The 14,564-nt window shown below is 41.8% G+C and overlaps 1 protein-coding gene across 1 annotated transcript; it reads left to right on the top strand.

Annotated features, from left to right (window-relative positions):
• The first annotated feature begins 316 nt into the window (after positions 1-316).
• On the top strand, positions 317-7,496 carry LOC129685129 (cytochrome b-c1 complex subunit 6, mitochondrial). The gene is made up of 4 exons (XM_055618528.1): positions 317-481; positions 4,540-4,563; positions 5,237-5,398; positions 7,299-7,496. The coding sequence occupies exons 1-4, from the start codon at positions 428-430 to the stop codon at positions 7,329-7,331; spliced, it is 273 nt and encodes a 90-aa protein (XP_055474503.1). The 5' UTR covers positions 317-427; the 3' UTR covers positions 7,332-7,496.
• The last annotated feature ends 7,068 nt before the right edge of the window (positions 7,497-14,564 follow it).

Genomic DNA, 14,564 nt, shown 5'->3' with positions numbered 1-14,564 from the left:
GAGCCCGAGAATGACACGCGCGGGCCGCCATCTTGAAGAGGTCAGCTCTTAGGAGCGCTCCATAGCTAATATGGGTACGAACAGGAACCGCGCTAGAAGAATGTCAAAGGAACTCGCAGGCGTTCCAGGTATCTTAGGAAGGAATCTCTGTAGAGTCACAGCACGTCAATGCATTTGGGCCGGGAGTGGCCAAAAGGACGTTTCTTAGCAAATCCTCCTCAGGCATATACTCCAGCTTCCCCTACCTTCTGCAGCTAGCGAGTGGTACGGGCCAATTTGTGCATGTGTTCGGGACTACGATGAGTATGCCGCACTTCCGGCCAGGTCGCCGGATATCCGCCGAGTGACCCTTACAAGTCCTTCTTGGTCCTCAAGTGGAGTAGGTACCGTTGTTGCTCTTCGTGCCGAATCCCGAACAGCGTCTGACATGGGACTAGAGGACGAGCGAAAGATGCTTACCGGCTCCGGAGACCCCAAAGAGGTAAGGCCAGGAGGTTGGTTCTTACCCTTCTCGGTGCCCTGAGGCCCGGGAACAAGCTCCTCAGAGCACCTTCCGGGGCTCTGTCTAGTCAGGGTTTATCAACTGGGGTTTGCCGGGTTGAGAGAGGTGGTTACCGCTACCCCTCTTCAGAATTCGATGCGTGACCTTGGACAGATTAATGGCTACTCTTTCGCAGGGCCGCTTTACCCATCCCACGAATGTAAAGGTGTAACTGGAATTACAATGCTGTACCGATTAAACTTCTGTAAAGAAACAAAAAGCCAGTTTTCAGTCGGATGTCTTGAGGTTCCGATTTGACAAGTGTATGAAGCAAAAAGACCAACGTTAGTTTTTAACTTCGCTTAGGTCAGGAATCACTGGTTAGGTTCTGGGGACCCTAGCCCTATACCGCTTTGTGTGAAAAAGTGGTTTCAGGAGTTGAGGTGTAGTTTTAGAATGAAACGCTTGCCTAGCATCCAGACCTGGGTTCGTTCCCCAGCACCGCCAACAAAAGTGGTTCTTTATCTTTTGGGCTGTCTTTGGGGACCGTGTAAGAATGTGTAGTGTAATTCTGTGGTGAAAGAGGGAGCTCTTTCCCAGGTTGAGTACCAGTGTGCTAACAAATGCTGGCTGCTTACTGATCTTAGTGCTTTAGATGCAGTAAGTCATGTAACTTGCAGGATTTTCCCATGAGGTAAATTTGAGGTACATTATTTTGGTCATTTTTATAGACGAGGCAGCAAGCTAGGAGGTTTATTATTTTGTCTGAGGGCACACAACTAGCAAGACAATGCAGCTGGGAATTCAGTCATGTCTTTAAAGCCAGAACTCTAACCAGCGACTCATTTTGCTTCCATTTCTATACATTTGTCCTTCATCTTCTTCATGACAAGACACTGGGGCTTTATGGATTTGGAATTATTTGAAAATTTGTTTATCCCTTAATTTTTTCTAGTCTTAACAATTTTCAGAAAGAGCTGGAGCCAGACTTAGAAAGTTCAGCAGTGTAGCACAAACCACCACAGCAGCACATAAATTTTAAAATTAAGAATGTTGGGTGAGGTAGTCACATGCCTTTAATCCCAACACTCTGGAGGCAGAGGCAGAAGGATCTCTGTGAGTTCAAGGCTATCTTGGTCTTCATATCAAGCTCCAGGACAGCCAGGACTATAGAGAGAAATCCTGTCTCAAAAAAACAATCAACAAACCAGTCACTACATAATAAAATAAAGAAATTATTTTGAATTAATTTTATGAAAGATCCGTAATTATTGGAGATTAAATCTTTTATTCAATGTGACTTTGGTTTTTCTCATTGGTGGAAACATTCCACAATTAGACCACAATTTTAGTTTGTTTGACACAGTATTTTTAACACATTAATGTTTGTAGCGTTGCTAATTGGGGAATGATACCATCATCTTGCTTTTAGAATGCTAATTTCAGGTGTTTTTGTTTTTCAATTTTATTTTTACTTTAAGCGTATATTTGTTTGTTTGTTTGAATGCATATCTGTGTACCACTTGTATGCCTGGTGCCCTCTGAGGCCTTAAGTGGACATTGAATCCTCTGGAACTGGAGTTGTAAATGTTTGTGAACAACCATATAGGTACTAGAAGAACCTGGGCTCTTTGGAGGAGTGATAAGTGCTCTTACCTGCTGAGCCATCTTTTGTGTGCTTGTATAGGTGTGGTGCGTGAATTTATCTGTCTATAGATCCTTTTACATGGGCTCCTGGGATCAAACTGAGGTTATCAAGATTGGCAGCAAGCAGTTTTACCTAATGGCTTTAGGGCTTTTTTTATTTTTAATTTAGGCTGGACCTTGGACCCAGGGCCTCAAGTGTTCCAAGCATGCTCTTTACCATGGAGCTCTAATGTCAAAAGCTTTTTGTGTGTGTGGTGGGGGGGGTTTGAAAGATTTTTTTTCCCAAGACATGGTTTCTCTGTGTATCCTTTGCTGTTCTTGACTTGCTTTGTAGTCCTTACTGACCTGCTTGCCTCCGCCTCCCTGAGTGCTGGGATTACAGGGGCGCCACTGTACCTTGCTTCTTTTGTTTTGCCTGTATGTATGTCTGTTTACCGTTTGAGTGCCTGGTGCTCAGGGAGGACGGAAGAGGGGGTTGCATCCCCTGGGATTGGAATTAGGAATGGTTCTGAAATGACATGTAAGTGTTGGGAATCAAACCTGGTTCTTTTGCAAGAACAGCAAGTTCTCTTAGCCAGTGAGCCATCTCTCCAGCCCTCTAATAAATTCTTTAAAGGCTTTTAAGAAACTTTGCTTAATGAAAAACTAGAATTTATATCCTAAGTAACATCTTCACGAGTGAAGAGCTGCGATTACAGTTGAACCTCTCGTCCTCCACTTCTAGGGTATGTCTCGTGTTGGGATTCAGGAAACATGATAGTTGGCCTCCTATTTTTATTTCCCTGTGTGTCTTTACTCTCTCTTCCCCCAAATGTGGCAGGCAGATCACTGTACCAGTCCACCAGATTTAGGACCTGTGCTGATGCTCCTGTAGGTAATTTTTACAATTGGGGAAAGAAAGGAGACTAATTTTGTTACACACTGGAATCAGAAATAGATAATGGGGGGCTGGTGTTTTTGAGGTCTTAGGTGAACTTGTATAGACTTTTGTTCTACTGATCTGCAAGTCAAAGGGCAGTGATTATAACCCTGAATTGGCTAAAGAAGAATTTAGGTTTGGCCATTTTCATATTCCAAATTCAAGTTAAGAGTCTAGAAAAAAGTGGTGTAGAGATGGTGCAGCGATTAAGATCCAGTCCTGCTCTTGTGGAGCATATGAGTTTAGTTCCCAGTACTTAAATCAGGTGTCTCACAATTGCCTGTAACATTCGTCTTCAATTTTCTTCTTCTTCTTGAGATAGGGTTTATCTGTGTAGCCTTGGCTGTCTTAGACTCACTTTGTAGACCAGACTAGCCTTGAACTCACAGAGATCTGCTGCCTCTGCCTTTTGAGTATTGGGATTAAAAACATGTGCCACCATGCCTGGCTAGTTGCCTGTAACTTTGGTTCCAAGGGATCTGATGTCTCTGAACTCCACAGGCACCTGCATTCACACTTCTATACCTACATACATACCTGTAGTTAAAAAAAAATAGTGAAAATATGTAGTTTAAAAAAATATATATTTTTTAAATATATATATGATTTTCTTCTAAACTTTGTTTGGGATGTAAAGACAAAGTTTAGCTATTTTTAGCAGTGTTTACCAGATACTTTAATTGCTATTGTTTTGTGACAGGGTCTTATATAGTCCAGTCTGGACTCATTTTGGGCTCCTGGTCCACTGCCTTTTAAGTGCTGGATTACAGGAGAATTCCCCCACACCTGGTTAAGCCAAGGCAGGTTATTTTTGTTTTGTAAGGTTGGTGTGTTGTGTGTGTGCATGGGTGTGCATATTTTGTTTTCCCTTTCAGTGTGGGAATTGGACCCAGTGCCTTGTGCGATATTGGGGAAACAAGCACTCTATCATTGAGCTACGTCCTTAAACTGTCAAAGTACTTTTAATTCTATAGGTTTCATTTGAGTATCGGATGGCTTGAGTCTATTATCAGGAAATGTTTAATAATTACTTATTGCTTCTAAATTGGGATTACTTCCTGAAGAGCTGACTAATCACATCCTAAAGGCTATAAGTACTTCATAAACTGTAGACTGTCCTATATACTTAGATCTTACTGATGAAAGTGAGGTGGTGTCTGTCTTGAAATATTCCTGGGTTTTGTTTTAATACGATATGGTAAGGTACATGGAGACAACTACCTTTGAAAGAATTTATAGGCTAGGCATAGTGGCATATAGTGGGTTTTCAGTCAGCTGGTATATGAAAGGTGTGTTCCTGGGCAAACTGCATTTTATCTCTAAAAATTAGCTGGTTCTGGGAAGGCAGGATTAACAACAAAGCTAGGATGACAAAACATCGTAAAATAATTTGATTAATACAGTCTTTTCTCCGTGATTATGGTATAAGTGTGATTAGGGAAATGCACGTTGCGAAATTGCTGCTGACATTAATTTTCTTTTCCTTTTGTAGGAAGAAGAGGAGGAAGAATTAGTGGTAAGAGCGGGCCTCCAGTTTAGAAGTACCTTACTAGAAGTCGGAAGCTTGAGCTTCAGGAAACTAGGGCAGTTTAAGGAATCTGTGACTACTTGGGGAAAATGATGGGGTAAACCTTTAATAACTCCTGTTGGGTGGAGTGTTTGGGAGTGTGAGCCTTAGAAAGCTTTGTCTTTTCTAGATGTGCAGCTTCTTTGGTCATACCAGGAAACTGACAATATCTTAAAGGCACTCATCTGCTGTTTGTGGTTTAATAAAGAACTCTAGAAGGAAATTTTTCTTAGATAGTTCTCCATGTTTGCATTTTTCTGACTTTGCAAGTAGGGGGCAAGGACTGAATCTTATGCAAGGGAAATTGAATCCTAAATGCTGTGTTAATGTGATGTCTCTGGTAGATCTACTTCCTGTTTACTACCTTGTTCTTCAGGGCTGAGGCTCTCAGTGCATGCTTGCAACCTTGGAAGGCAGAAATTTGAAACTTCCCTACTACTTAAGCTTCAAAGAATTAAATAGATGCCCCTATTTTGCCATGGCTAGAGTTTGGCTCTGCCTGCTGGCCTGCATGGTAACTCAGAAGCTCCTCCTTGATTTGGTGATTATACTGACCAAAGCATATATATTTGGTAGGTGTCTCCTGAAGCTTCGATTTATTCTTTTTATGTTTCTTTGTCAGGATCCCCTAACAACCATGAGAGAGCAGTGTGAGCAGTTGGAGAAGTGCGTCAAGGCCCGGGAGCGGCTAGAGCTCTGCGATAAGCGCGTGTCTTCCCGGTCAGAGACAGAAGAGGACTGTACAGAGGAGCTCTTTGACTTCTTGCACGCACGGGACCACTGTGTGAGTCGGCCTGAAGACAGGAAGGGCAAAGCCAAACAGTGGCCAACAGTCTGTGGGCTCCAAGTAGCCCCACCATAGGACTATAGGTCCTATATGTCAGTTTTTGAAAGAAGCATTTTATATACATAGGTTTTCTTAATCCTTACCACATATGTTGAAAGTAGTTATCACTGTCTCCACTGTACAAATTGGAACAGACTGACATGGAAAAATAAGACATCCTAATATGTACTGTTAAATAGTAGGGAAGCTGGATTTTATACATTCTGTTTTCTTTTAGTACTGGAGATAAAATACAGGCCTTGCATGCTAGGAAATGCTCTATCTACTGAGATATACCCCAGCCCTGGATTTTGTATTTAAAAAAAAAAAAATTTTTTTTAAATATTTTCAAATTAATTTTATGTGTATGGGTGTTTGCCTGTATATATATGTACCACATATGTCCCTAGCTCCCAAGAAAGTCAGAAGAGGGCATCAGATCCCCTGTAACTGGATTTGTGGATGGTTCTGACTTGCCATTTGTATACTGGAAATTGAGCCCAGGTCCTTTGCAAGACCAGCTAGTGCTCTTACCTACAGACCTATCATCACTCCAGTCCCAGATTTTATACTCTGAATGATCTGTTTTGTGTGTGTGTGTGTGTGTGTGTGTGTGTGTGTGTGTGTGTTCAATAGGTCTTACATGAGTTGTTTGTATAGTTTTTTCTGTTTAAACAAGTCTGTTTCACTCTTTCATATAACTATCTTATACATATTACACACATGCAGAATTTGATAAGATTGATTCTATTAAAATTGGTTAGGGCTGACCAGTGATGGGGAATGCCTGCAGTCACAGTATTAGGGAGGCAGAGGCAGGTGGATCTCTCAGCTCAAGGCCAGCCTGGACTACAGAGGGAGTTCTAGGACAGCCAAGCCTACACAGGGAAACCCTGTCTTGAAAAACAAAACAGACAGAAACCCAGATTAGGTAAACCAGGTGTGGTGGCTCATACTTAATAATCTTAGAACTTACAGTTTAGAGTGCTGAGGCATGAGGATTATTGCAAGTTTGAGGCCAGCCTGAGCTACATATCGAGTTTTAGTCCAGTCTAGGCTATAGAATGAGATTCTGCCTCAAAAACAAAAACAAAAAACAAACACGGACAGTTGATTCGGTAGTCAGTTCACTGAGAATATATTCTGTATGTAGATAGTAGAGTACATGCCTAGTGAGGCCTGGGTTTGATCACCAGCAGGGGTTGAGGTGGGGTGGTGGTGATGACGAGGGGGTATCTGAAGGATAGTGTTATGTGTTAGAGAAATGTGGGAAAAAGTGGAAATTTCACACTGCTGATAGAACTAAAAAGTGGCACACAGCCAGTGTGTTATCTAGTTTGGCAGTTCCTCAGAAGGGCAAGCAAAGAGCCAGCTGTGGTGGTACACATCTGTAGTCCTAGCTACTCATGAGTCTGAGGTAGAGGGTCACTGGAGCCAGCCTGGTCTAAACAGGGAGGTCCTTTCTCTTGAGGATAGAGTTAAGCAGGGATCTAGCATATGGCCACAGTTAACAGCAGCAATTCCATTCCTACATATACATCCAGGAGAAATACGAAAGTTTTCGATTTCTAGTAGGGTGCTAGCATATTCCTGCCAAGCTAATTCTGAAAACAGATTTGTGTGGTGATAAAGTGGAAGCTTGCAGATAATATGCAACTTCCAAAAGATGATGAAAAAATTCAGAGTTGTAGACAGGACAGGGTCACATACCTGAGGAGAGTTACTATGGCCCGAGTATGGATAAGGGTGCTTAAGAATGAGGGTGTCAAGAAAGGAACAGTACTGTTCCAGGCCATGAAGGACCTGTGAGCCAGGACCTTAAAACCAAGTAATGATGTAATTTTCTCTTCTTGTCTAGGTGGCCCACAAACTCTTCAAAAGCTTGAAGTAAATGTGCAGATTCATTCGCCTCAGCCTTGTCACTGGGAATCAGGAACAGTTCCTGTGGTTTTGAACCATTTGTTTCTAATGTGTATAGTACGTTCTTGAGATTTTGGCAAGTGCTTCTCTTCTATGTAATTAGCAGTGATTCCATCTTAATAAACTGATCTTCAGACTTGCTGTCTGTCCTTATTCTGCCACCCCTTACTTTATTATTTCGTTACTTAAGTATCTTTAAATGCTTTTTTTTCCCCCAGTAAAATTGAACCCACACTCTTATGCCTTACTCCTGGGCTACATTTCACCCTTTTATTTTGCTGAATTGTACTTGCTGGCTCTCTATTTTTTAATCTTCCTGCCTCAGCCTCCTGAGTATCTGATTACAAGCAGGGGATATAAACTCAGTTTTTGGGATCCCCTGCCCCTTTTTTGTTGTGCTAGGAATTGAACCCAGGGTCTCATGCATGCTACGCATAAACTCTACCACTGTGCTGTTTCCTTAGTTCCTTCTTTGGAGTGTTTTTTTTTAGTTTTTTATGGTTTTTTGAGACATGGTTTCTCTTTGTAGCTTTGGCTATCCTGGACTTGCTCTGTAGACCAAGTTGGCCTTGAACTCACAGATCAGCCTGCCTCTGCCTCCCAGAGTCCTGGGATCATATGCATTTGCCACCATGCCCAGCTCAGAATGTTAAATTTGAAACTTTTTTATGGGTATGGGATATGGGTTATGCACACCTGTTATCTCAGCAATAGGGACCCTGGAGCAGGAGTTCAAAGCCAACCTAGGCTGTAAGGGACTCCCAGAAAAAAAAAATTTTTTTAAACATATAAATGATAGGATGTAACCAACTCCTGTCACCTATTTACCTAGCAAGTAAATAATCCCTAGTGATGGGATGTGTCTATATATTTTGTATATATAAAATTATCATACATAAAGGTAAAAGTAGTTGCTTAAGACCTAGTTTCTCATCTCAAAAGTATCTTTTGTCTTTTTTGTTTGTTTTAGTGTGCCAACTTTTTTTTTTATAAAAATTATTTTATTTGGGGCTGCAGAGATTGCTCAGTGGTTAAGATCACTGGCTGGGGTTGGAAAGAGGGCTCAGTGGTTAAAAGTACTCTCTGCTCTACCAGAGGTCCTGAGTTCAATTCCCAGCAACCACATGGCAGCTCAGAACCATCTATGATGTGATCTGATGCCCTCTTCTTGTATGTTGGTGCACTCGTTTATGAAATCAATAAATATATTAAAAAAAAATCACTGGCTGTTTTTCCATGGTTTAATTTGCAGCATCCACATGGCAGCTCACAACTGTCTGTAATGATAACTAGTTCCAAGGGATCTGAGACGCCCACATGCACATCAATATAGACAAAACACCAAGGCACATAAAATCAATTAAAAAATAATTTTACTTGTATGCTTTGAAACTAGTTCTGGCTAGTATGGAACTTGCTTTGTAGACTAGACTGCACTAGGTTCAAATTCACAAGAGATCTGATTTTCAGGGCCTCCTGAGTGCTAGGATCAAAGTCATGCTTCTGGCTTAAAGATGTATTTTTTAGTTTTTGTTTTGTTTTTGTATTTTTGAAGCAGGGTCTCATATAGCTTTGGCTGTCAAACTCACTGTGTAGATGAGGCTGGCCTCGAACTCACAGAGATCCACCTGTCTCTGCCTCTCAAGAGCTGGGATTAAAGGCATATTCCTCTATGCCCAGCCTAAAGATCTATGTGTCTGGGTGTTTTGTGTGAATGTATATAAAGCAGGCTGCATGTGTACCTGGTACCCTCAGAAGCCTGAGGACACTTGACATGGCTTTCTAGCCACCGCTTGCATGAGCAGATGAGTGCTCACACAAAACATTTTAAAAAGGAAGCCAGCAGGAGAGCATTGGAGGTTACAGGATTTGCCTCTGTTCCTGACAACTGGAGTCTGAGTCCTGGAACCCACATGGTAGAAGAAAACTGACTCCCAAAAGTAGTCCTCTGACCCCTTTACATTTCTGTGGCATATGCATGTAGTCCCCTACTCCCCAATCCCTCCCCTGCCTGCTGACACGCAAACACATTTTTTTTCACACATTTTTTAAAAGAAGGAGTGAAATTGGGTATGGTGGCATATTCCTTACTCACCTTCCAACTAGTAATTCTGCCTTCCTTCCTTAACTAGGGTTATCTCAGCTATTTAGGAGACTAAGGGATGAGGATCATTTGAACCAAGGAGATTTTTTGTTTATTTTTTGTTTCCAAGACAGGGTTTCTCTGTGTAGCCTTGGCTGTTCTGGACTCACTTTGTAGACCAGGCTGGCCTCAAACTCACAGAGATCCACCTGCCTCTGACTCCCTGAGTGGTAGATTATAGGTGTGAGCCACTGTGCCCAGCTTGAACCAAGAAGTTTAATAGTTGGGCAACATAAACTTACCTAAAAGAAAATTTTGTTTTTACGAGAAAGGGTTTCTCTGTAACCTTAGCTATCATGGACTTGCTTTGTAGACCAGGCTGGCCTCAAACTCACAGAGATCCACCTACTTCTGCCTCCCTGAGTGCTGGGATTACAGATGTGTGTCACCAGGCCCGGCTTAAAAGAAAATTAAAGAGAAAGGAAACGGGTGCGGTGGCACATACCCTTAATCCCAGAATTTGGGAGGCAGAAGCAGGCAAGTTTGAGGTCAGCCTTGTCCACAGAGCTAGTTTTCAGGACAACCAGGGCTTCATAGAAAAAACTATCTTAAAACAAAACAACCACACACAACGAAAGAAAAATAACCTAGAAAGAAAGTAAATGAAAATTAGTGCCTTGTACTTAAATTAGGAGACTGATAAACTAGAGAGACTGTGGAAAGCACAGATGAACATTATGGCAGACCTTTGCTAGGCGCACGCCTTTAACCCCAACACTTGGAAAGCAGATGCAGTGAGTTTGAGGACAGCCTGGTCTACCTAGCAAGCTCCAGGCCAGCTAGGACTACAGAGTGAGACACTGTCTCAAAAATCCTTTTTCAACATCTTAATAAAATTTCAAATGTTCAGCAAAGCTGAAACTTTATAGTGTACTTCCCTATATTATCACTTAGATTTTAGTATTATTAAACTATTATAATTGTGTTATATGAAAGAGGGAACTATCCAGAGTTTTACTTAGAGGATGCTTGAGTCTTGTGAAATTCTAAACTGCAAATGAAAATGCTGAAGCTAGGCAAAAACTACTGGATAGCTGCAAACGAACAGTTCCTACACTTAACAGGACTGGAAACATTTTGAGTTGTAACCAAGTCTTGTGAGCTCTTGATGAACTTTATGGTGTGACTCAAAGTTCCAAGAAATCAAACCAAAACCATGGCCATGTTAAAGATTCTACAAGGCTAATAGACTGATTAGGATTGTGATTGTGAAGAGCTGTAATGTTGCCCATCTAGAGACAGATGACCTTGGTCTACCTTTAGTGCCTACTTCTGTACCTGACCTAACATTCTTGGGACTACATGTAAAACCTTTTGGGAGGTCTTCATAGACCACTAGCTTCCACCAATCCAGAAGCTGAAAAGGTCATCACAGCACATCTGAAACCCACAGATGTCTCTGCTGTGCTGTAACCTCTACCTGGCAGTTCTCACCAGTTCTTCAAAGAACTCAACGCTGATTCAAAAAGCCAGACAGCTCATGTCTGTAACCCCAGCACGTGTTAGGTGAAGGAGGATCGTAAGTTCAGCCTGAATGAACTACATGAGACCCTGCCTTATAAAACCAAAAGGTAGGGCTTGCAACGCGGCTCAGTGGGTAGAGGCCTGACGACCCAAGCTCAGTCCCCAGATCCCACAGGCATGGTGAAACCCACTCTGAAGAGTTTCCTTCTGTCTGCTACACATGTGGCATGTGTGCGCTTGCATTCACATAAAAAACTGTCGACCAGGCTAGCCTCAAACTCACAGAGATCACCTGCTTCTGCCTTTGTCTCTACCATGCTGGAATTAAAAGTGTGCACCACCATGGCGGACATGATTTCTTTGTCAATTATTTTCAGTTAGTTTGTACTTTGGTCTGTACACAATCCAGGTGCCTGCAGAGGTGTGAATATAAACCACACACAAAGGACTGATCAGAGTCTCTAGAGCGGGGGTTTACAGGAGGTTTTTGATCTGTTTGATGTGGGTTCTGGGAGTGAGCGAAAGTCCTCTGTAAAGAGCAGTCTGAATTCTTGTTTTGTTTTTTTTGACACAGGTTTCTCTGTGTATCCTTGTCTGTCCTGGACTCCCTTTATAGACCAGGCTGGCCTTGAACTCTGGCCTGCCTCTGACTCCCTGGGTACTGGGATTAAAGGCCTGAGCCACCATGTCTGGCTCAGTTTGCAGTCTTTTTTTTTTTTTTTTTTTTTTCTTTTTCTAAGATTTATTATGTATACAGAATAATGCCTGTGTGTATGCATACATGCCAGAAGAGGGCACCAGGCCTCATTATAGGTGGTTTTGAGCCACCATGTGGTTGCTGGGAATTAAACTCAGGACCTTCAGGAGAACAGACAGTGCTCTTAAGTTCTGAGCCCCTCAGTTTGCATTCTTAATTGCTGAGACATCTCTACAGCCTACCCATATTATTTCTCAACCTCAGTATCATTGATATTTTGAGTTGGATAATTCCTAGCAGTATCCTAGATACTGGAAACACATGAAGTTGTAGCAATCCATAATGTCTTCAGATTTTACCAAATGTCCAGAGGGATAGACAAAATCACTTGATTAAGAACGACTGCTTGGGGCTGGAGGGACGGCTCAGAGGTTAAGGGCACTGGCTGCTCTCCCAGAAGTCCTGAGTTCAATTCCCAGCAACCACATGGTGGCTCACAACCATCTATAATGAGATCTGGTGCATCCTTCTGCTGTGAGGGCACACATGTGGATATTGTATACATAGTAAATAAAGGAAGGTGTTGTCACATGGCTTTAATCCCAGTGCTTGGAAGGCAGAGGCAGGAGGATCTATAAAGTGAGCTCCAGGACAGAGAAGCCCACAGTATAGACAAGAGATGGTTAAATCAGTGAGTTTGAATGTAACTGGGTATTCTAGAATTCAGAATCTTCTAACTCTGTCGCTAATCTTTCAGGGAACTGTTATTTGTCAAGTTTGGGTGTAATATCAAAGAATATTTAGTTATTGATAATCCTTAACAGAATGAAGAAGCAAATGTGATACTCTGTCCTCACAAAGTAATTTAGCATAAATTTGTTTATTTTATTTTTAAGTGTGTATTAGGGCATGTGAGTGTAGTGCCTGGCAAGGCCAGGTGAGCATGTCTCTTCACCTGGAACTAGAGTAAAGCTTACAACCACCCTATGTGGGTGTTGGGGGCTGAAATCAGATCCTCTGCAGGAACAGTAAGCTCTCCTAACTGATGAGGTACTTCTCCATCCCTATTAGCAAAAGACTTGTAAAAAAACAAAAACAAAACCAAAAAACTACTCTTTATATTTCTTTTGGAAATTTTGATTTTTTTCATAGATACTTAATGTATTATGGATTAATTATTTTGTGTGTGTGTTCCTGTATGTGTATAGGTGTGCATGAGGCTAAAGGTTCATAGTAGAGGTCTTAATTATTCTCTATCTTATTTTTTTCCAGATAAAATCTTCCACTGAATCTAAAGCATGCATATTAGCTAGACTGGCTTGCCAGCAAGTCCCAAGGACTCTCTTCCACAGCCCTGGGACTGCAAACCACCTACTTTTGATGAGGTGCTGGGATCTGAACCCAGGTGTCATGATTGCATAGTAAGCAGTTTACTGAGCCATCTGCCATTTTACTGGGTCTCCATAAAACAAAACGAAAAGTAAAACAAAAGCTGGGCAGTGGTGGCACACATCTTTAGTCCCAGCCCTCAGGAGGTAGAGGGCAGGCAAATCTCTGAATTTGAGGTCAGCCTGGTCTACAAAGTAAGTTCCAGGATGGCCAGGGCTACACAGAGAAACCCTGTCTTGTAAAAAAACCAAATGAACAAGTGAGTGAATGAATAAACAAATAATACAATGACAAAATTTTCCCAGCCTCTAGCCCATCACACGTTAGTAGACAAGACTTTGGAGGGCTTTCAATAATTCAGAGTCTGAAGGGAATGACTCTAGCTCAGCAATAAACTACAAGGTCTTAGATTATATCACTAGCACTGTAAAACTATAACCAAAAGATGCTGAAACCATGAGAATGGCTGACTCAGTTTAACCTTCCTCTTTTGCTTTCCCATTTAGTTTTTAAATTTAAAAAAATTGGTGGTGTGGGGGGAGGGCATGCCATGGCTTTCCTGTGGAGGTCAGAGGACAATTTGGGGAGTTACTTCTCTCCTTCTATCATGTGGTTCCTGGAGGTGCTTTTTACACACTGGGCCATTTTACAAGGCCCACATCCCCCCTCTTTGAGCATTCAGGAGGCTGAGGCAGGAGGATTGTTGGGAGTTGAAGCCAGCCTGACTACATATTAAGTTTTAGGCCAGCCTGAGTTACATAAATAAACCCTGTTATAAAAGAAGTACATGATAACTCCTAACAGTCTATTGAGGTAAGACATGTTTGGAAAAATAAGCAAATGAAGATTAACAATTTGTTCATTGTAGAGGCAGCATACACCTCTGGTTTATTTTATATTGACTAGGCTATTTTGCATCTTTTTGTTTTTTTCTTTCAAAAGATTTACGTGTCTGAGTGTTTCGCTTGCATGTATGTAGTATGTATGTATGCCATGTGAGTATCTGGTCCCTGCAGATGTCAGGAGGCATCACATTTCCTAGAACTGAAATTACAGATGGTGGTGAGCCTGAGAACTGAACCTTTGCTAGAGCAGTAAGTGCTCTTAGGCACTAGATCATCTCTCCAGCCCATAGTTTATGCATCCGTAGGAATGAAATGAGCTTGTACCAAGCTGACGGCAATATCATTATATTTATCTATGGTGGTGTTAATGACTTCTGCCCAGTAAAGTTGGAATTGATGTTCCTATAATAGCAAAGACCATTCTAAACATTATAGGTTGTTTTTTGTTGTTGTTGTTGTTGTTGTGTTATCGGTATGAGGGATCTCACTAGATAGTCCTGGATGGCCTTGAACTCTACGGTTCTCCGTAGACCATAGACCAACTAACTCAAAGACATACACGCGCCTCAGACTCAGGAGTGCTGGATTAAAGACATGACCCATCGTGGCCTCATTTGGTTAGCTAAAATTTCTGAAACTCAAATGCTCATTTAAGTAAGACTTACT

The sequence above is a fragment of the Psammomys obesus genome, unplaced genomic scaffold (assembly GCF_907164565.1).
Source record: "Psammomys obesus unplaced genomic scaffold, mPsaObe1.curated_primary_1811, whole genome shotgun sequence".
NCBI classification, from domain to species: Eukaryota; Metazoa; Chordata; class Mammalia; order Rodentia; family Muridae; genus Psammomys; species Psammomys obesus.
The sequence above is the reverse complement of the archived record's forward strand: the minus strand, read 5'-3'. Positions and strand labels throughout refer to the sequence as shown.

What these genes read in the sequence shown, in the direction of transcription:
- LOC129685129 (XM_055618528.1), top strand. Translation starts at nt 428, where the DNA reads ATGGGACTAGAGGACGAGCGAAAGATGCTTACCGGCTCCGGAGACCCC. An exon ending in GCTCCGGAGACCCCAAAGAG is followed by an intron (nt 482 to 4,539) that starts GTAAGGCCAGGA and finishes TTCCTTTTGTAG; the next exon opens with GAAGAAGAGGAGGAAGAATT. An exon ending in TGCACGCACGGGACCACTGT is followed by an intron (nt 5,399 to 7,298) that starts GTGAGTCGGCCT and finishes CTTCTTGTCTAG; the next exon opens with GTGGCCCACAAACTCTTCAA.